The sequence below is a fragment of the Canis lupus genome, chromosome 7 (genome assembly GCF_003254725.2).
Source record: "Canis lupus dingo isolate Sandy chromosome 7, ASM325472v2, whole genome shotgun sequence".
Lineage (NCBI taxonomy): Eukaryota > Metazoa > Chordata > Mammalia > Carnivora > Canidae > Canis > Canis lupus.
Window position 1 is genome coordinate 69,042,016 of NC_064249.1, and position 22,478 is coordinate 69,064,493.

Sequence of the window (22,478 nt, forward strand, 5' to 3'; positions counted from 1 at the left end):
GGCAGAGGGAGAAGCAGGCTCCATGCACCGGGAGCCCGACGTGGGACTCGATCCCGGGTCTCCAGGATCGCGCCCTGGGCCAAAGGCAGGCGCTAAACCACTGCGCCACCCAGGGATCCCTAATGAAATATTTTTAACAGAAACCACATTCTTCTTTTACATCCCTAATGCATGATGCTTTTCTTAGAAGCTTGGTGTGCATTATACTAGATACAGATTTATATCTTTACATTTAATAGCCACTTCATTTACATTTTCTAGTAATTTTCATGTTTGGAAGGTTATGCTTTTAAGACAATTTATAAAAACAGGTATTGCAAAATGGGATTTCTTTGCCTTAAAATCCTTTAGCCATTTCCTTTTTAGCTTATCATTATAAACATCTGAATGTTTTGCTACAATATCTGTTGTCACTTTCAAGGTTAAACAATTGTGTTTCTGAATATTTTATATTGTAATCAATCTTAAGTTCATATTTATACACCCTGAAGGAACCTGTGGATAACTTTTAAATACCAAACTTGAATTCATTAAAAGAAATAATTTTTTGGTTTACCTTTTATGTGGCAATTTTTTTTTTTTTTTAGATTATCAGAGTTTCATTAAAATGTGTGTATATGCTCTCAATGAATTAATAGCAGCATAAAGATCAGCATATTTGGGACACCTAGGTAGCTCAGTGGCTAAACATCTGCCTACAGCTCGGGGCATGATCCCAGAGTCCAGGGATTGAGTCCCGCATCGGGCAGGAAGCAGGGAGCCTACTTCTCCCTCTGCCTGTGTCTCTGCCTTTCTCTGTATCTCTCATGACTAAGTAAATAAAATCTTAAAAAAAAAAAAAAAAGCCTATTTTATAGAACTAAATATGGAATCCATCCTTTCTAAAATTGAATCCTTTTTTAATCCTAATGGATTTAGTTACTAACATATCAAAAACATTACATTTTGATGCTCAATGAAATGACCTCTTGAGATTTTCAGTCATAGAGTAATGTAAATGCGTTAAAAATCACGCTAAAACAAATGTGACAAACATAAAAGCTGTACATTTTTTTCATACTTCATCAATTTAAATATATTATTTGTATACTTATTAGTTACATAATGCCATGAAAGAAAGCTCACCTTTGTTTGATGATGGACAGCCTTGGGGAGAAGAAACTGAAGATGGAATTATGCACAATAAGGTATCTTACATTACCACAAACATTAGCATTATCTTGATATTATTAACTTTGTCACTGTTGAAATTAGTATAGTCTTTTGTAGTGTTTGTCTTTTTGCTTCCTGAAAAACTTCTAAAATTGAATCTTTTAGATATTAATAGATTTATTCTTGAAATCACATTGTAGTTTCTTAAAATTAAATAGGTGTAGAAATTTAAAATGTTATATAAGTGGGGCACTTGGGTGACAGTTAAGCATCCAACTCTTGGTTTCGGCTCAAGTCATGATCTCAAGGTCATGGAGTTGAGCTCCACATCTGGCTCCATGCTCAGTGCAGAATCGGCTTGAGACTCTCGCCCTCTCCCCCTCTGCCCCTCCTCCAGCATGTGTAGCAGTGCACTTGTGCTCATGCTTCATGCTGTCTCTCTAAAATAAATAAATCATTTTCACAAAATAAGTATAAATAAATAAAATGTTAACTAAGTAAAAAATGCAAGAAAATTATAATTAAATCATAACACATTATTGTTTTATTTATAGATGTAACATTTCTTGCCTACCTTTTAGAATGAAGTTATCAATACTGGCAACATAAGTCTAATATAATTATTTGTCAATAGAAACTATAAGTCTTTGAGTCTTAAGATATTACATGTAGGTTGTTTTGTTTTGGCCTTTTTAGTCAGGCATATTACCACTTAGATCTGAGTTACCACGTCCAAAAGGGATTGAGGTAAAAGTGTAAACATGATCTAAATCGGTTCCCAAGCCATACTTTATTGGAGCCTAAACTATGTAAGTAACTCCACCGTATTTCCTAAAATAAGCAAATTTACATGTCTAAATAGAGGAAATACCAACTCCAAGGAATAGATTTATAATACTGATATTAAACATTAATGTGCCAAGCACATGTAAAAGATCGATCACCATGCAGGTCCCTAAGAAGGAAAACCATTTTCTATGCTAATTCTAATCTACATTCTTTGGAGCATTTGACATAAAAAGAAAGTGGCAAGAAACTTCAGTTTCATTTTTTTATTACTACCTGGGAAATAGTTCAAAGAGGTATCATTGCTTTTTTTCCTTTTAAACAGGGAGTAAACCATACCTTTTACTACTTCAGGATTGACCCCTGCTGGAAAAGCTGTTAGAAAGCCTTTGATCATACTCTTGAGAGAATTCTCCTCCTATGTTGCAGTATGTGTACTGGACTAGATTTATCTCTACCTCATTTTTCAGTCAAATACAATTTCAACACTTATTAGATATTTAAGTTTTTGACATTTATCCTAAAGGTTACAGCAGTAAAAGTTATTCTTGTTATTTTAGCTATTATTTCAAATGACAATATACTGAGCAGCACTTTGGAAATTATAAAGTGCTATTATAAATTAAAGAGGGTTTTCAAAGTATCCAGATTCACCAGATTCTGAGCCTCACCTTTGTGGATCCAGAAACTCAGTTTGTTAGTGGCAGAGCATTTGGTTGCAGAAGCTTAATTTTGTTTTTTTAATCTGCAAAATCAATATTGACCAAACTTAAAGAAACTAATTCACGGTCACCAAATTCACAAGAGACTGATCTGAAATAGAATGAAAATATATTAATTTATCATCAGTGGTTTACCTTTCCAGTTACAGGAAGACTCATACTGCCTCTTCAGAGTACCCTTTACATATCAACCAAGTAATAGAGAGGTTACTTAGTTAGCAGAGAATCAGCACAAAGGGAATTGGGAGATATTTATTTCATCTAGGCTTTGGAAAATTCTGATCCGCCATTCTCACATCCTAACAAAGCATGCATCTTCAGTGACCAAAACACCTCATAACTGCAAAATATAGTGTTACTTTTTCTTGGATAAATATTAAAAATGACAATATTCTACTATTTAGATCTCTACAAACCAAGCCATTTATTTAGACTGAAATTACTGTGTAACTATAGCCTTCATTCTGATTTTCATAGCTAGACTTTGTCAGTTTAATTGGATTTAGATGATCATCAGTTCATGAGTTTTTCATAAGGTTCATTCATAAGGATAATCTGTCCCTAAAGATGAATGTGCATTTTATGTTTATGTTTATTAATAAGCTTCTGTTGTTTGACCTCAAAATTCTGAAGATATGTTTCTTTACTCTTTACTAATTATCACCATTATCTAAATTTGTGTTCTTTCTATCCTCATCACATTGGAAGTAGCAGACTGAGTAAGTCTGTGCAGCATAATTAATGATATATACTAGGTTTGTATCTCGTTTATAGGAATTCATATAATTAGTATTCCTGACTTGTTTTAATTCAAATTCAAATTTCCACTTAGAAAAATGGAACAAACTAAATAGAGAATAATAGCTTTGTTTTAAATCTGCTTAACCCAATCAGCTGTTTTTGGACTACACCATAAAATGCTATGAGAGTTTCATGACTGGTGCTGACAGTTTTGAAGAGATGAATGCAGAGTTGCAGTCAAAGCTGAGTAAGTGTTCTCATTACTAGTGTGCTTGCTATTAGTCATGTATTAAACTGTTCATGGAGTTGTAGCTTATTTTACTACACCCAACATTTATATGAGCTACTCTAAATGTATCTTGATGCCTACTAATTTTCATCTTCATTGTTTCTTTGATGGAGAGAAGTGATAGTTAAGCAGAAAGAATACCAATGTTGAAGTCAGTCTGAGGCAAAATCCTTTCCTGGTTATGTGACCTTAACAAATTACTTAACCTAACGAAGTTTTGCAAGGATTATGTGGCCATGTACATAAAGTATCAAACACACTACCAGAAACACAGAAGATAAACAGCAAATGTTATTCCTGTGATATTCCTATAATATTCTAGCTCTACTGTTCGAGAAATTAAAGTGCTAATTAGTCAAAAGATCTAAGGTCCTTTCAAAATATGTGGTAAGCAGTTAATGGACCATTATATTTCTGAAGAAAGAAATTCTTTATGTTTCCACTCTTTTACAACCTAGTGACATTCAATATATACTTGCTAACTTTAAAATGTTCCAGAGGAATTATTTTACTTTTTTTTTCTTTTTATTGAAATAGTCTTAGATGTAAAATGAGTGGTGGGTAAAACATATAAGATGTGTAAAACTATTTCTCTAATGAAATCAATCAAAATGGTAGAGTATCGCCTTGCCATTATTGGCACAAAAGGCGAAAGCATTTCCCATATATTCCCATTGGACGTATCTCCCTGAAATAATAAGGACAATTTCAGCTTGTCCACATAAGAAAGGGATGTAAATGAAGTTTCATTTTAAAAGAGGAAAATTCATAGTGATCTAGTATAAAAAACATTTAGTGAATTCATTTATTCAGACAATATTACATACCTACAGTGGGCAAGCCACTATTCAGGCACAGAGGATACAGTAATGAATAAGCGATAGAAAATCCGTGCCCTATGAGATTACCTCTACTAGAGATAATAAATAAGCAACTCTAAGTCAAAGGATGATAAGTGCTATGAAGAAAAATAAAGCAAGATAAGAGGGCAGACTGTGTAATGAAGGGAAAGGTTTGCTATTTTAGAGAGGATATCCTTCACTGGTAGCGTTTTGAGCAGAGACTAAGAAGGAAATAAAGGGAAAGCGCGATCAATGGTGAACTGGGGGAAAATGTTTATAGGCAGAATTGAGATCTTAACTAAGTTTTGGGGTTTTCTCTCCAGAGGATTTATTTAATGTAGATGCTTCTAAGCTGGAGTCACTAGCAGCAAAAAATAAAGCATTGAATGAACAAATTGCAAGATTGGAACAAGAAAGAGAAAAAGAACCGGTTAGTAAACATGCTTATCATTGATAGGCTTATATACTTAGCTCTTTTGAACTCTTGGATCTCCTTAGAGGATATCAGCTATTTATCAAAAAAAAAAAAAAAAAGCATCTTAAAAGTTCTTTTTTTTTTTTTTACATAGGACAGACCTCCCCATGAAAACATGTTTGTTATCTCTAGAGCTTTGTTTTCCCTTGTGATCTATCAGTCTTGAACTAATGGTGTTCAGAATATGATGAAAGAATCTTACCTATTTACATAAGACTAAAAAGATCTTTTGAACAAGGTCTCCATGTTACACACCTCTAGGGAACAATATTTACAAGAAGCCCTGAGTTATGTAGTTAGTGAAAAGGGAATGGTGATAAGTGGCTTTATATAACATATTGTATTCTAAGGGTTTTCTAAAAGCTAAATAATATGCAGATACCTAATTTTATTTTGTGAATTATATTATTGAAATGCCTAGACTGTTTTATAAAATATCAGATCTTAAATGTTTGTGCTTTTTCATTCTGGCCCTTGGCTTTTTGTATCCCAACTGACTTCCTGAAAAGTGTATCTTCTTAATTAGGTAATAACAGCAAAGTTCCCTTTTAGTTCTTTGGCTCCTTCTAAAAGGGAAAGGAAATGCTAATACACCTTTCTCTAAGATGAATTTAAATAATACTGTGTTACTTTCAAGTAAAGTATGGAATGGTTGTCAATTAGAATAATATGTTCTTTTCTTTTAAAGAATCGTCTAGAGTCATTGAGAAAACTGAAAACTTCCTTACAAGCAGATGTTCAAAAATATCAGGCATACATGAACAATTTGGAGTCTCATTCAGCAATTCTTGACCAGAAATTGAATGGTCTTGATGAAGAAATTTCTAGAGTAGGTAAGTACAATCAATGCTAAAAGAGGATATTCAAACTGAAATGGGGACCTGCTTGGGATTTATCATATACAGAGACAGCTTTGTCATCCAAATCATTTTTCCTTTAATGGTGAATGGCTATAGCAGGCTACCAAGTTTTCAGTGCCTTCTACATGTATTAGTTTTCTGAGGCTGCTGTAGAAAAATACCACAAATTTGGTGGAACAACAGAAATTTGTTCACTCACAGTTCTAAGGGCCAGAAGTCCACATTTTAGCACAGAGAATTCATTCCATGTCTTGCCCACCTTCTGTTATCTGATAGCATTCCTGAACTTTTGGCCATGTCACTCCAATTTCTGCCTTCATCCTCACATTACCTTTTTTCTATTCGTGGGTCTTCTCTTTTGTTTGTGTCCATTTCTCTCAGCTCTGTCTTTTAAGGACACTTATGATGGCATTTAAGACCCACTAGATAATCCAGGGTAATCTCACCTCAAAATATTTAACGTAATCATATCTGTGAAAGCCTCTTTTCCAATAAGGAAATATTTACAAATCCCATTAATTAGAATTTCATATGCTTGAGTGACCATTATTCAACCTACTACACCTTCTAACATGTTTTCACGTGTCTGATATATTTTTTTTTTACATGTCTGATATTTTAAAGCCAAGAGGGACCTAACCTAAAAACATATGCTGCCTGATATAAATGAATATTCTATTCCACCTTATAATTAACAAGCCAGATTCTTAAATCTCTACTGGCTTTAGTCTGCTACAATTGGTCTTATCCTCCATCACTCCTCCTAAGCCACTTGGGAGAAAAGTAACTTGGAAAGACAGAAGTACTACAGTTCCATGGAAGCAGAAGCCCAATTAAAGAAAGTGTGTTTATATCATGTGTGTTCTTAACCTTGTTTTTCATAAGCATATATCAGTTATAATCATAAAACTGTAAGGTACTGTTATCTTACTGTAAGATACTGTAAGCTATGGATTATATTTCTGTACTGCCAGCAGGAGAGCAAAGGAAAGTATCCATACATTGCAGGGCCATTGGATGGCACTTTACAAAATGAATAACTCAGTGGACCTACTGTAGTATTTTTCTGGGTGTTTGGCTGCTTCAGTTTTATTCTTATAGGGTTTTTAGGCTATGTCTATCCCACATAGGATTTCTATAGATAGTCCTAGGTCCTTAGGATATTTGATTTAATGCTTAGTATATGTAGTATTAACCATCTGTCAATTCAAGGATAATAATTATATGGAGTATTTGTCAAATCAGCTTATTTTTTTTCCAAATAACTCTGATTACATATATTTGATTTACTATAAACCAAGCCTTTAAATTATTTACATTAGCCCCAATGTTTGTTCTACATGATGATGTGATAGACTAATTTTTATTATAGCAATATTTGTAATGCAGTTAAATCAATACTTTATAATATTCTCTTTCTCATTAGCATTTAAGAGAATTGTCATACTTCTGACTTTTCTTGTGAGAATTTTCCCCAATAATTTCAAGCTGAAGAGGTGAGAAAGATACTTTAGCAATCATTTGCCATTCCAGATTGATTTAGTTTGAGATAATAATTTGATAACTTAACCTAAGATGTTTTTATTCTGAGTATTTTAACTTTCATGATTATTTAGTCATTCATGGCCAAGAATGAAAGACCTATTTAAACTATATGGATATTATACATTGTGGATTTTTTTGTGCTATGATAAATGTATAAAGTTTTACTTCAACTATTAATTTATTTTGAGCTCAAGTGTAGAGGTTTCCAAATACAGTGCTACAAATGAATTATAACAAAGCCAAGATCTTGACCATGTCAGCCCATGGGATGATTGTCTTGGCCCCTTTGGTCATGTGAGTTCTCATCCATCTATCCCAACCAGCTTAAAAGTACTATCATATTCTTTGTAAGCTACAAATAACAAAAGGTTGGGAAACACCATTCTATATAATCCAAAATATTTTTAAGTTTGATAAATTTTCTTGCCCCTTTGCGTGATCATTTGATCATTTGCTGTTTCTAAATACCATTATCTTAGTATAATAATATAGTCATTTTTGCTTCTTAATCTTGGTGATGTAGTTGGTTAAGTGTCCAACTCTTAGTTTTAACTCAGATCATGATTTTAGGGTCCTGGGATCAAGCTCCACATCAGGCTCCATGCTAAGCATGGAGTCTGAGATTCTCTCTCTCTGTCTTTCCCCCTGCCTCTCCTACCTGTGCTCTCACTCTCTCTGTCAAATAAATAAATCTTTTTAAAAAAACAAGTTTTGGTAAATAGAGCAAGAACTTAACCACTATAGTTAGTTATTATCTGATCAAACTACTGAGAATGTCAGTGAAATAATAAAGTGATGTATTTGATATAAATATTTTTATGTTTGTGAAAAATTTGTATGTTTTCTGACTTATTGCAGAGAATCATACTGGCGTATTAAAAGCATTTGAACTGAGCATTGGCAGACTATCCCTTTTAAGTGTAATAATTCTCAATCCAGTCATTAAGTCTGGGGTCATTTTTTTTTATGTAGCACTTTCTGAAAGTCATGCGAGCCAATAGGGAAGTAAGTTTCTAACATAAAACTTTAATTGTATCATCTTTCAGCAATGTTATTAACAAAGTGGGATCAAATAGGATCATCTCCAAAAAGAGAAGAGAAAAATATACATGTACATAACTTGGAAATTTAGACGTCTTAATCAACTTTATTAAATAATGGCATCCAGGTGCCTGACTGGCTCAGTTGGTAGAGCATTTGACTCTTGATATTGGGGTTGTAAGTTAAAGACATTAGGTGTAAAGACAAAATTAAAAAAAAAAAATTTTATTTTAAAATGGCTCAGTGATGTTTTAAAAATAAATAATGGCCTCAATTTCTTTGTAGGAATTGAAAAACTTAACAAATTTGTTTTAATGCAGAACTAGAATATGAAACAATGAAACAGGAGAATACCCGCCTACAGAATATTGTTGATAACCAGAAGTACTCAGTTGCAGACATCGAGAGAATAAATCATGAAAGAAATGAATTGCAGCAGACCATTAATAAATTAACCAAAGACCTGGAGGCTGAACAACAGCAGCTGTGGAATGAAGAGCTAAAATATGCCAGAGGCAAGGAGGCGGTATGTCATATCATTTCCAGAGTGGCAACTTAGAGCTGACATCATAAAGGTCTATCCCTATTAAGAAAAACTGGGTAGAATAAATTGGCTAAAGAAGTAAAACTTTTTAGCATTGATATTTTACTAAAACACACTTATCCCTTTATGTCAATTCAATAACACCCCAATTTCTCTCAATCATATTTAAGGTAGCCTGTAATTTTTAGTAGTAAACCAAGAAAAAAGCAAAAAGATCTCTAAGTCCATGAAAATAATTTTCATAAATCACATGCCTTCTAGAAGAGGGTATGAGTCAATTCTTCATTTACCTATTCACTAGTCAAACATTTAATTAACATCTGCTGTGTGCCACTTCCCATGCTGAGCTTAGAAGAATAAAAAGACAGACTCTCCTCTCAAGAAACTTCTGATCTAGTTGATATTTTTCTACCAAGAGATCACACCTCTAAAGATGTTTCCACAGGGTATTGAGAAAGCATATAGTATACCTAACCCAAATGTAGTGTTTTTGTCTCAGGGAGATATATGAGGTGATTTTTAGAAAGGTTTCCTTGAGGAGGTAACACTTGAACTGAATTGGGGAGTATAAATAAGAGTTATCTTGGCAGGGACTCCTGGGTGGCTCAGCAATTGAGCGTCTGCCTTCAGCTCAGGTCCTGATCCTGGGTCTGGGGATTTAGTCCTGCATCAGGCTCCCTGCGAGGAGCCTGTTTATCCCTCTGCATATGTCTCTGCTTCTCTGTGTCTCTCATAAATAAATAAATAAAATCTTAAAGAGAAAAAAAAAAGAAACTCTTTCCCCATTAAAGAACTCCTCACTCTCCCCTCCCCCAACCCCTGGAACCACTAGTCTACTTTAAAAAAAAAAAAAAGAATTATCTTGGCAAAGGTAGAGGATTCAGCAAACGAAGAAGTATATGGGAAGGCCCAGAGAGCAAATAGCATGTTGTATTCTGGCATCAGAATCTTTTCATATGGCTGTAGTTTAATAGTGAGGGATATGGCACAGCAGAAGAGAAGACTCGAGAAAAAGCTCAGAGCAGACCATAAAGATTCTTTTCATATTTAAAAGTTTGGACTTTATCCTGAAAGCTCCAAGAAGCCCTCAAGATTTTTAAACAGGGGTGCCTGAGTGGCTCAAGAGGTTAAGTATCTGCCTTCAGCTCAGGTCATGAGATTGAGCCCCATGTCAAGAAGGAGCCTGCTTCTCCCTCTCCCTGCTCATTCTCTCACTTTCCCTCTCAAATAAATAAAAATCTTTTTTTAAAAAAATTTTTTTAATCACATACTACGTTTCAGAAAGATCTCATTTTTGATCATGGGAAAAATGGATTGGAAGGAAACAAAACAGATAAAGATATGTGGCAGTAATGTGGTGACAAGTTATGAGCTGAATTTAGATAGTGCTCAAAGAAATGGGTAGATCCTGACTAGTTAGGAGGTAGAGTGAATAAGACTTGATGAAAGAAAAGGGGTGTATTCATAGTGTCTGGCTTGGGCAATGGGGCAAGCAATAGTACCACTTACTCCAAAATAGAATAGAAATCAGGCATAGAGATAGTATGCTAGACCTGTTAGGTCCATGGGGCATCCAAGTGAGAATATCTAATAAGCTGTTGTTCTGTGAGTCTGAACCTGAGCAAACAATATGTGTGTTTGCAATGTAGATTAAGAAAAATCAGTATGTATTGTGATTGAAGCCACAAGGGTAGATGAATTCACCAAGGAAAAACGCATAGGAAGAAGGGAGCACTAGCATCTTAAAGTGGGCAAAGGTCCCTTAAGAGTGGACTAAAAGAAACTGAGGACTAACAAGAGAGTTCAAGAAGATAGAAGCTGAGAAAGGAAGTCAGGAAGGAGTGAGCAGTGTCAAATGCAATAACAGGATTTAAAATTTTCTCTCAGATTTGGTAACAGCAGTCACTAGTGACCTTCACTAGAACCAAATTATTTGACTTCATTTCAGTTTTATAGATAGTATAGTATCCTTTTAGCCAACATTGTTAAGAAAGTAGGCTCACTGACCATATGAATTTCTAGATAATTAAAGTTGATCCTTATTTTTGTTGGCAATCCCTTTTAAATGTTCTATACTGCCTTGCTAGCTATGCACTATTTACTCTTTCTTTTTAATGTAGCTCTCAGTAGACATGAACTTTTTCTTAATGATTTAGCATAATCATGATTATAACACCAATGTATTCTAAAACAATAAGTTAACAGGTTGTCTAGGGACCAAATAATATTTTCCTATCAGAGAATTCCAAAGTTATCTTTTCTGCTATATACACTATTGCATTCCTAAGAAAAGTTATGTAAATCAAGACTTTTTTAAGAACAGGCAATAAAACATGTCTTCCAAAGGGCTATCTTTTTTTTTTTTCAACAGAAAAAATAGTTTCAAAATTAAGTTTTGAAGTTTTCTCCTCTAGTATTTTCAGTTATAATGTTTGTTTATTGTAGGTATAGTACTAAAATTTATACCTCACTGAGAAAAATTTAGTTTCTGTTTTGCTCCAAAGGTAATGGGGTTTTTTGTCCTATTACTTCCAGCACTTTCCTTAGCACATCATTTCTTATAAATACTTATCACTATGTTAAAATGAAAAAAATAGTTCAAACAAATCAGCTGTTTCTGCCCAAAGGGACAGTATTGATTTTTCATCCTGGTCACCTTATAAAGTAGGCATAATACAGATTATTTCTAATTTTTAACTGTGTTGCATTTTTAAAATTTTGTATTTTACACACCTATACATGTAATTTTTCATGGAAAGGACAGTTCAGCATGAGCAGTAAACGCTGCCTCCTTTTTAGGCCTGTTTCACCATACTTTTGCTTTGCTTTGACTATCTTTACTCTCTCATCCTAACCCTCTAGGTAATCTCTTGTGTATTAAGGAAAAACATAGACATTTATAAGAAATAGACTGTAAAAAAAAATTTTTTTTAATTAAAAAAAAAAAAGAAGTAGACTATACTGGTGATCCTAAAAGTCTTTGAACCTAGACTTTGGTAACCTATATTTTAAATCTGGATTTGCCATCATATACCTGTGAGGACTCAGCATGTTATCTAACCTCTCGTAGCTTTGATTTCCTTATTAATAAAATGAGGTGTGGATAAACTACATCAGTGAATCTGAAATGAGTTCCTTCAACAAACGTTAATTAATATATTTTATCTCTGAAGCACTGTTTGGGAAGGGAGAAGTTATGAATCTCTGGACCAGGTGAACTCCTGAGTTTATAGCTAGCTAAAATTAGCCATGTAAATGCTATTCTTTATTTGGGAAGATGAGGCTGAAAGAAGAAAATTATGTGGGAAATAAGTAAGCAGTGATTTGGTTAGGGACAGAGTAGGCCATATACAGTGAGAAGAAAACCTTAGGGTACATACTAGGTAAGAGAAAGATTAAAGAATGATAGTAGAGGGGATCCCTGGGTGGCTCGGCGGTTTGGCGCCTGCCTGTGGCCCAGGGCGCGATCCAGGAGTCCCGGGATCGAGGCCCATGTCGGGCTCCCTGCATGGAGCCTGCTTCTCCCTCTGCCTGTGTCTCTGCCTCTCTCTCTCTCTCTCTCTCTATCATGAATAAATAAATAAATCTTTAAAAAAAAAAAAAAAAGAATGATAGTAGAATGCAAAAGTTTAATATAAACATTGTATCTATCTTTTTTTTCTGGACTGATTTTTATTCCACATGCCATCTCTGACTGGTAGTAGCCTTCTGGATCTCTATGTTGAGGTAAACATTGAGCCTGCATCTGCTCATTAGGAAAATATATGATCAGTTTTCACTGTCTGAATTAGTTGTAGGAAGAAAAAAATGTGTCACACATTTGCTCTCCGTGCAGTTAGACATGGTAAAGTGCATGGGCTTGTAAAAACTGTTTTCATTTAGAGAAATAAAATGCTAGTGAAGAACAGAAGCAACTACATGTAAAACCATTTATTAAGGACAAACAGCTACACATCTTAGTAATCCCTAGAAAGCTATATTATAATTAGAGTAGTTGAAATTATTTCCTGATTCATTAGTAAGAAATGTTAAATGAGTGGCACCTGGCTGACTCAGTCTGAAGATTTTGTGACTCTTGATCTTGGGGTCATGAGTTTGAGCCCCATGTTAGATGTAGAAATTACATGGATGGATGGATTGATGGATGGATGGATAGATAGATAAATAGATTAGATGATAGATAGATAGATAGATAGATGATAGGTAAAATCTTAAATGTAATATATAAGTAATATTGCTTTTAGGAGCTTTAAATTTTTGGAAATTACAAATTAAGCAAGTTCCAAAGAATGTTCTTCCCCCATTGCATTCTTTCACTTGAAGTGTTCAATTTTGTGGCTAGAAAACAACAAATTATGTGTGTATTAAATTAGTAATAAGTGTTATGAATAAAAATAAGAGGATTGAGAAAATCAGGGTGCTATATTAGAGGAAAAGCCTTTTTTTGATGATGTAATTTGAACAGAGCCCTGAAAGGAAAGCAGACCAGGAAATATGGAATTGTGTTATTGAAATATTTTTGTTAAAATAACATATGTGACTTAAATGATTGCATTTCACTTATTTTGGATAAATGAAATGTTTAATTTTGTAAATTAACAATATTAAGGTTTACTTTGTTTCATAATTTCTCTGACACTTTAAAAAGTAAGTTTTAGTTAATACCTGAATATAGATTCTTGTTCCAAACTATTTGGTAAATGAAAGAACAGTAGTATATTGCTTACTAATTAATTACCGTCTTTAAATTATCCTACAAATTTAGTGTGAATAAAATCTTTCATTCTTTGTATTTTAAAACTACCACCTTTACTACTGAAATAAACCAAATTACTAAACTACCGTAAAATACATATAATTTTTATGTATAATTGCAGAAATGCTATTTGAAAACCTTATGGAATGGGACTCTTCGGTTTACTTTAACATTTCTTTTTGTATTCTCTTCTTACAGATTGAAACACAATTATCAGAGTATCACAAGTTGGCCAGAAAATTAAAACTTATCCCTAAGGGTGCTGAAAATTCCAAAGGTTATGACTTTGAAATTAAGTTTAATCCTGAAGCTGGTGCCAACTGCCTTGTCAAATACAGAGCTCAAGTTTATGTAAGTAATCATGAGTACTTCAAAAGATTTTTAAATGATATGACTGATGTCTTGTTCATTTATTTGTAAGAGTTTAAACTTCAGCATGTTCATAACTGAGGACTGAACATAGAAATAAAACACTGAAATTTTTAATCTACTTTCTTTTTGGTACTTAAATTCTCTCTATTGTACCGTCCTCTTTGAACTATAAAGCCTTTTCCTCTCTCCTTACTTTATTTACTCAACTAACCAAAAGAAATTTTGATTATATTTAATATAGACACTAGGATTATAAAGAGAAAAATTACCTGTGCTCTTAAGTTGCTACTTGTCCCCTCAGAGAAAGAGAGATATAAATAAATCATTGCTATGTATGTGCTTTATTAGAAATGTTTATAAGCTATGGTATTGAGATCAATTCTTGCCAGAATTGAGGGGAAAGAAAAATATCCACAGAGGTAGTGGACGTAGAATGAAATCTTGAAAGATGAGGTATTTATTGGGATGGTCTGTGGGAAAGAGCTTTAGGCACAAGCACACAAATGAAGGCATGTGCGAAGGCATGAAATATAATAGGGCATTAAGTAACACCAGCAGTCAATAATGAAAAATCTGCACCAAATTTTTAAATATGGACAAGGATGTAATTTGAAGAAGAAAATTTTTAAATCGTTCTGTTGAAACTTCTCAATTATTCACAGATTTTAGTATTTTAGTGCTCCCTCAAAAATATCAATTTTCAAAATACTTAGTTTTGAATAAAGAATGTCAGTGAGGGGGGCGGTTGGGTAGCTCAGTGGTTGAGCATCTGCCTTTGGCTCATGGCGTGATTCTGGGGTCCTGGGATTGAGTCCCTCATCGGGCTTTCAGGAGCTTGCTTCTCCCACTGCCTTTGTCTGTCTCACTCCTCTCTCTCTGTGTCTCTCATAAATATATAAATAAAAGCTTTAAAAAAAAAAAAAAAGCATGTCAGAGTCTAAAGGTATGCATTTTTCCCTTGAGAATTATTCATTCAATAAATTATTTATTAAGTACATACTATGTTCTATACCAGCTAGGTGCTGAAGATGAAGTACCCAGAAACAACCAACTCCTGATTTCCCAGAGATCATAGTTTATTGGTGAACAGAATTTGATTAAATAGGGTTAGACTCATTTTCTATAGAAAAAAAATTCAGGGGATCCCTGGGTGGCTCAGCAGTTTAGCGCCTGCCTTTGGCCCAGGGCGCGATCCTGGAGTCCCGGAATCGAGTCCCACATTGGGCTCCCAGCATGGAGCCTGTTTCTCCCTCCTCCTGTGTCTCTGCCTCTCTCTCTCTCTCTCTCAGTAAGTAAGTAAGTGAATAAAATCTTTTAAAAAATTCATCCAATAAACAGTCTTTTACTGAATTGTTTCTCAAAGAATAACTAGGTAGGCAGGTAGACAGAGACAGGCTGGTAGGGATATAGTTTACACACTACTATTTTGAGTTGTTTGATGCTGATGCAAGAAAATAATTGCCTGCATCAAATCATTGTAGAAAGGATTACCCAGGGATGTCTGGGTGGCTCAGTGGTCGAGCATCTGCCTTTGGCTCAGGGCATGATTCCAGAATCTGGAATTGAGTCCCATATCAGGCTCCTTGCATGGAGCCTGCTTCTCCCTCTGCCTAGGTCTCTGCCTCTCTGTGTCTCATGAATAAATAAATGAAATATTTTTTTTAAAAAAAAAAAAGGATTACCCAGTACAAAAAGAATGCACATTCTGTGAAAAGAGGGAAAAGTTTTTCTGTGATCTCTGAAAATAGTTTTACATAATAATAGAATAATAAAAATAGGAATAGCATCCAGAAAGTATATAACCCCACTGTTACAAGTAGTATTTGGAGAAAAGTTCTTAAAGAGGCATTTCATCTTTCAAAAAAAGAACAGCCAAAACTAAAACTCAGCAATAACTTCAAAAGACATACTAAAAACATAGTAACATACAAAGTTTTCTTTTGGTGATGAATATGATTTGGAGTGAGAGGTGGCGGTTATACAACATTGAATGTACTAGAATGCCACTGAACTATATGCTTTAAAGAAGTAGTTTTATGTTAAATTCATTTTAACTTAATTATTTCAGTTTAATCATTTTTAGTTTTTTAAAGATTTTATTTTATTTATTCATGAGAGACGCAGAGAGAGAGAGGCAGAGACACAGGCAGAGGGAGAAGCAGGCTCCATGCAGGGAACCTGACGTGGGACTCGATCCCAGGTTGCCAAGATCACACCCTGGGCTTGGGCTGAAGGCAGGGCTAAACCACTGAGCCACCCAGGCTGCCGAGTTTAATCATTTTTAAAGTGTGAATATGACCTCTATAAAAAAAATAATAATGAGAAACTCATATTATGTTGAAAGATAATTAGAGGATAAATAGAAATGTAGGGATCCCTGGGTGGCGCAGCGGTTTGGCGCCTGCCTTTGGCCCAGGGCGTGATCCTGGAGACCCGGGATCGAATCCCACATCGGGCTCCCGGCATGGAGCCTGCTTCTCCCTCTGCCTGTGTCTCTGCCTCTCTCTCTCTCTCTCTCTCTGTGACTATCATAAATAAATAAAAAATTTTTAAAAAAATAATAAATAAATAAATAAATAAATAAATAAATAAATAAATAAATAAATAAAAATGTAAGCAGTAAGAATTTCAAGGTTGCTAAACATGTGGAGATGCCAGGTGAGTGGCACACTAAGAGGGCATGGGAACTCTGTGCCTCTTCTCAAGTACGTTTCCCTATGCATCTCTTCCATCTGGCTGTCCTGACTTTTATCATTAAGTAAACTGGTAAACATTTGTCTATTCTGGACTCCTACCTTGCATTATTCATGGAACAACCCACCCTGGTGATCTCTCTGCGGTAATGTGTCGAGATGTTCCTAGTTCTTTTTGCAGCCTCCAAGTCCTCATTGTTGTAGGTTATTCAACCAGTCCCTGCTGGTGGACATTTGCTGTTTCAAGTCTTTTGCTATTATAAAAAAATTTCAATAAATACCAAAGAGAAGACATACAAGCAGATAATTGTAAGATTAGACAATTGAAAAGGATTAAGAGAAAAACAAAAATTATTTTCAAAAGAGATAGCTATATTGGGACACCTGGGTGGCTCAGTGGTTGAGCATCGGCCTTCGTCTCAGGGCTTGATCCTGGAATCCTGGGATCAAGTCCCTCATCGGGCTCTCTGCAGGGAGTCTGTTTCTCCCTCTGCCTGTGTCTTTGCCTCTCTCTCTGTGCCTCTGCCTCTTTCTGTGTGTCTCTCATGAATAAATAAAATCTTTTTAAAAAAAGTGAAAAGCTACTGTATTAAAATAACTGTACTTATAAAATGTATAAATAATAGCAATGAATCTTCAGACTCCATAAGCAAATCTAAGATTTTGCAAGTATTCAAAACCAAAAGCAAGTTACATTCTATAGTTACAGAAATTACACTGAAAATTAGTTTTGTTGATACTCCTGGATAGCTCTTCGGTTGAGCATCTGACTCTTGGTTTCAGTTCAGGTCAGGATTTCAGAGTGGTGATATCAAGCCCCGTGTCAGGCTTTACACTCAGCAGGAAGTCTGCTTGAGATTCTGCCCTCTGCCCCTCCCCCTGCTCCTGTGTTATCTCTCTCTCTCTCTCTTTCTCTAGAATAAATCTTTAAAGAAAAAAATTAGTTTTATTGTCTTATTTATGATGTGTTAATTTAGTTTAAAAACATCATGGCTTCACTTTTTTTCCTCCAAAGTGGCTACTTCTATCATAATATGTAAATGCTTCCTGAGAAATTTTGTAATTACATATATCATATGTAACCCATATCCCTGTGTATTTTATAGGTACCACTCAAGGAACTCTTGAACCAAACTGAAGAAGAAATTAATAAAGCTCTAAATAAAAAAATGGGGTTAGAAGATACTTTAGAACAGGTAAGTAACAAAACAATTATTAAAAGCAAAAAAAAAGATTTTTAATGCTTAAATGTGGTTTGTAGTTTCTAAGGAATAAATTTTTAAATAAGATATTATGGAAAATAAGAGTTGAGTACATCCTTGTCTTAGAAATATTTGAATTAAATTTTTAAGTAACTTAAACATTCTAGGCTACACATACATTGATGAGGAAATGATAAATGAGTAAATTTCCCTTGTTTTAAATGGAAAATTGCCTCTTTCAACCTGAGATAATTTAATATCCCTTTTGAGTTTTATTTATGACAAAGACTTAACAGGCTAATACAGAAATTTAAATAGTTCTAAATGAAACTTCGCTCCTTTAATAGAGAAGACTCAGTTTTCTTAAGTAATCAAAGACCTGTTAAAAACAACACAGGAAATTATTTTAACAAAACATAATCTTTGCTTTCTAGGCAGATTACCTAAAAGTAAAGAAAAACTTTGTTTAAAATTCTTATTAAGAGTAGACCAGTAATCTAAGAAACCTGTTCTATTAATAGAAAGAAAACCAAATTCTAAGTTTGTACTGGCTTATTTTTGATATTAAAACTCTAGTACTTAATTAAAATTCATTCCAATCTTGGGGCCCCTGAGTCTGCCTTTGGCTGGTCATGATCCCGGGGTCCTGCCCCACATCAGGCTCTCTGCCAAGCAGAGAAGCAGAGCCTGCTTCTCCCTCTGCCCCTCCCCTTGCTTGTGCTTTCTCTCTCTGTCTTAGTCTCTCTCTCTCAAATAAATAAATAAAAATATTTTAAAAAATAATTCATTCCAGTCATACAACCCTGACCACACATAGGATGTTTTTCCCTTATTATTTCTAGCAGTTTTAATTACACATATTAGAATTTCTAACCCTTAGAAATTTTTAATTTCTAATGAAATCTAACAAGTCAGAAATTAAACTTTTACATTACCATTCTGTGGATTAGCAGACAAATACTTTTTTGTGATTTCTAGAAACATGCTTTTGCAGAGAAAATTTGTCAGAGTGGCATAATACGTTTACTAGTAAATCCACATACCTTGAGTTCCTCTGTAGAAGGAAGTAAAAAGTGGATAAACCAATATTCCAAAAGCATTTAACCAAAGCAATTAATGTTTCAGTACTTTATCTTATTTGAAAATGATATGAATAGTTAATGAATTTAACTTAACTCATCATTTAACTTAACTCTGTAGAAGGAAGTAAAAAGTGGATAAACCAATATTCCAAAAGCATTTAACCAAAGCAATTAATGTTTCAGTACTTTATCTTATTTGAAAATGATATGAATAGTTAATGAATTTAACTTAACTCATCATTTAACTTAACCTAGCAAAACTTTAAGGTTCCAGGTTACCAAAAAGATTTAGAGAGACTATTTAAAAGTTCACCTAAAAACTTTTTATCTTATTTACATCCATTTAATTTATTTGTTTTTTACTATGTTTAGATTACCCACCAAAATTTCATTAGACATTAGACAAAATCGGCCATCATCCCAAGCTAATTTTTCTTGCTGACAAATTTTGTTAAGAGTTAACATAAACTCATTTGATTGATAAACCCAGGTGGAATAAGACTTGTATGTATGCATTTTATTCAGTGTTGATAACTTGAAAGAAAAGTTTATTTTAATTAAATCAACAAAGTTTAAGCTAATGTTAGTATTAAATATTTTCTTAGGTGACGTAAATTCAGAAAGTATTTGGGTTAGTTTCTATTTTATTTTAACTTTTTATGAATACTGAATTTATTTAAGCACTTATTTTAAGTCAATTTAATAGAGTTTTTTACAAAAAATTTTAGAATACCTTCCAGAGGTAGAAAATACCACTCATCTATAATACACACATATAATAGACACACGTAAACATACAGACAGATGTAAATAGAGACCTTATGGCCTCTGTGTTACTAGTTAGAAAGAATTTGTATCTAAGTTGTTTTTCTGGTAGATGGAGTAAGTTAAAGCTGCCTGCCTGGATGGCTTAAGCTAAGTTTTAAATATTTCCTTTTTTCATTTTTTTCCTGATAAGAATGACCTTCCTGATGTTGTACTTTAACATTTAAATCTCAAAGGCACAGGGAAAGAATACAAGTTACAAGCCTTTTAAAATAAATAAGGGAAACTTGGGCACTGATAAAAAAAAAAAAATAGATGAACTTTGAAATGCTTCTAGAGCTGCATTTCTAGTTTTGCAAAGAAGTGAGTAAATGTGAAAATCTAATTGGCTTTGTTCAATTAACAAATCATGCAGTATCCCATTATAGAAAAGAGCTCCAAATGGCTCAGAAAAGGAAAGAGAGTAGAAGCACACAGTTAGGAACCCTAACAGTATCCTGAGTGATAAATGGTAAAAACTCAAACCAAAACTATTGCAGTAAGGATAGAAAAAAGAGATTGAAAAATTGAAACAATGTAGTTCAGTGGTCCATTTGGACACAACCCTGAGATCAGGACCTGAGCCAAAATCAAGAGTAGGATGCTTAACCGACTGAGACACTTAGGCGTCCCTGAAGATTTTTAAGTCAGTACATAATACCTGTGTATTTTAGTAAGCCCACAATGTTGGCATTTTGAAGGCTAGGTTAGAAGTACATTAGACTATAAGCACACAGTTCAAAAGCCTAACAGTATCCTGAATGATAAATGGTAAAAACTCAAACCAAGGCTATTGCAGTGAGATTTAAAGATTGAAATAGTGTAATTTAGTGGCCCATTTGGTTGTGAAAGTTAAAAAAGAGAGAAATTAGGAATGTTCAAGTGTCCAGCTTTGGTATATGATGTTAAAAAAAAAAAGAAAAATTATTCATGACACCTGTTAAAGGAAATAAGGTGGACTTTAATCAAGAGGGCTATTACAAAGAGGTTTTATAGTAGGTGAGAGAGATTGGGCTCCTCTCCAAAAAATGAGAACTTATAACTAAGAAGTAGAGTGCAGATCAGTGGATAAAAAATTACAGAGAGGAAATACTAGGGATAGGGAGGATTCTATCTAAACCAACCTAATAGGATTCTTGCTGAAAGCAAGCTGAGGTGATCAGATATCAGCTGGAAGATGTTGGAAGATGAGAGACTTGATTAGATATTGACCTCTCAGAATAAAGTTCAAAAGAGCTAAGTAATTTGGTCAAGGAGAGAATCTTTTGGAGGTAATGTTCTAGAACCTTGATAAAGAATATGAGAGAAGGATTTAGAAGAAAGAATTTCAGGCTAGGATATGCTGATTTTCAGATCTCTAAAACATCATTGTGGAGAATGTTCTGTAGGCAGTTGGAGTGTGGACGTAGACATAAATAGTTATTCTTAGCATGCAGTTAATTAAAGCTGGAAGATTTCCCAGGTGTGAAAATGAAAGCACTCTCCCAAGTGACCAGATGAGAATATAGCCAAGATCAGAATCCTGGGAGAACATCCACATCCAAAGTACAAGCAGAAAAAGAAACTAAGGAAGAATTAGAAGGACCTCCCAAGATTTAAAGAGAAAACTAGTAGCTTCCATGGTCATAGAAACCAAGGAAGGAGATTTCAGAAGGGAGTGATAAGCAATTATATATGTTACTCAGATATCAAATAAGATTAAGTCTGAAAGATGTTCATTGACTTTAGCAATTAAGATGTTAATGGTGACCTTTGCAAAAGTGACTTCATGAAGCAGAAGAGCCAGAAAGCATATTGCTGTGGATTGAGGTTTGAATGGTAGTAGAAGAAGATACTACAGAATGAATAGTCTACCCCATGGGATGCTGCAAATTCGAGGATCACAGAAGTTTGAGTCTAAGGAGAAAAGATGGAACAGTAGTTAGAAAGTAGTATAGAGGAAAGGTTTTCATTTTTATGGGATGGGGGAGGGAATTGTTTGGTTTTAAAGATGAGAGAGTGAGTTCAAGAAAAAGAGGGTAAAGTTTAATAAATTACGAGCCAAAGGGATTGATGGATCTGAATGTGGTTCAGCCTTCGGCTTGGGTCCTGATCTCTGGGTCCTGGGATCAAGCCCTATTTCGGGCTCCCTGCTCAGTGGCAAGTCTGCTGCTCCCTCTTCCTCTCCCTATTCCTCTCCCTCTGTTGTCTCTCTTGCTTTCATTCTCTCTCAAATAAGTAAAATCTTTAAACAAAAAAAAAGTGTATATAATACATGTAGTATCATATAATATATATGAGAGTTCAAAAACTCCCAGAGCTACTATGGAAAAGTTACTGGTGTCCTTATTTTACTGAGAATTGAGCCAGATTTTTGATTCCTAACTAATGCTACTCTGCATTTAAGTATTATACATTAAAAAAACATAAGGGTTTTTTGTGTGTTTTTTTAATTAATTTAACTCCCCTGGGGAATAATATTTGGGGTCAAATGGTACGTGAGAATCTAAAAGGACTAGAAACAACATGGTTCAGTTAGTTGACTTGGTAATATGAAAGTTTTTATAACTTACTAAAATGATTTTGATGTATG

The 22,478-nt window shown here is 34.2% G+C and overlaps 1 protein-coding gene and 1 long non-coding RNA gene across 6 annotated transcripts in view; one reads left to right on the top strand and one right to left on the bottom strand.

Moving 5' to 3' along the window:
- NDC80 (NDC80 kinetochore complex component) overlaps positions 1–22,478 on the top strand; it is a 48,885-nt gene that overhangs the window by 18,260 nt on the left and 8,147 nt on the right. For all 5 annotated transcript variants that reach the window (XM_025429376.3, XM_025429377.3, XM_035718627.2 and 2 more), the window contains exons 7-13: positions 1,098–1,187; positions 3,555–3,648; positions 4,856–4,962; positions 5,696–5,840; positions 8,774–8,979; positions 13,952–14,104; positions 17,925–18,014. In XM_025429376.3, coding sequence (XP_025285161.1) covers positions 1,098–1,187; positions 3,555–3,648; positions 4,856–4,962; positions 5,696–5,840; positions 8,774–8,979; positions 13,952–14,104; positions 17,925–18,014 — 885 coding nt within the window. The remainder of the gene's footprint in view (positions 1–1,097; positions 1,188–3,554; positions 3,649–4,855; positions 4,963–5,695; positions 5,841–8,773; positions 8,980–13,951; positions 14,105–17,924; positions 18,015–22,478) is intronic.
- LOC112648007 (uncharacterized) lies at positions 1,181–21,167 on the bottom strand. The gene is made up of 4 exons (XR_003128653.3): positions 21,031–21,167; positions 16,921–17,072; positions 2,610–2,751; positions 1,181–1,592 (listed from the first exon to the last, which is right to left on the bottom strand). It is a non-coding gene; the product is annotated as an uncharacterized LOC112648007 (long non-coding RNA).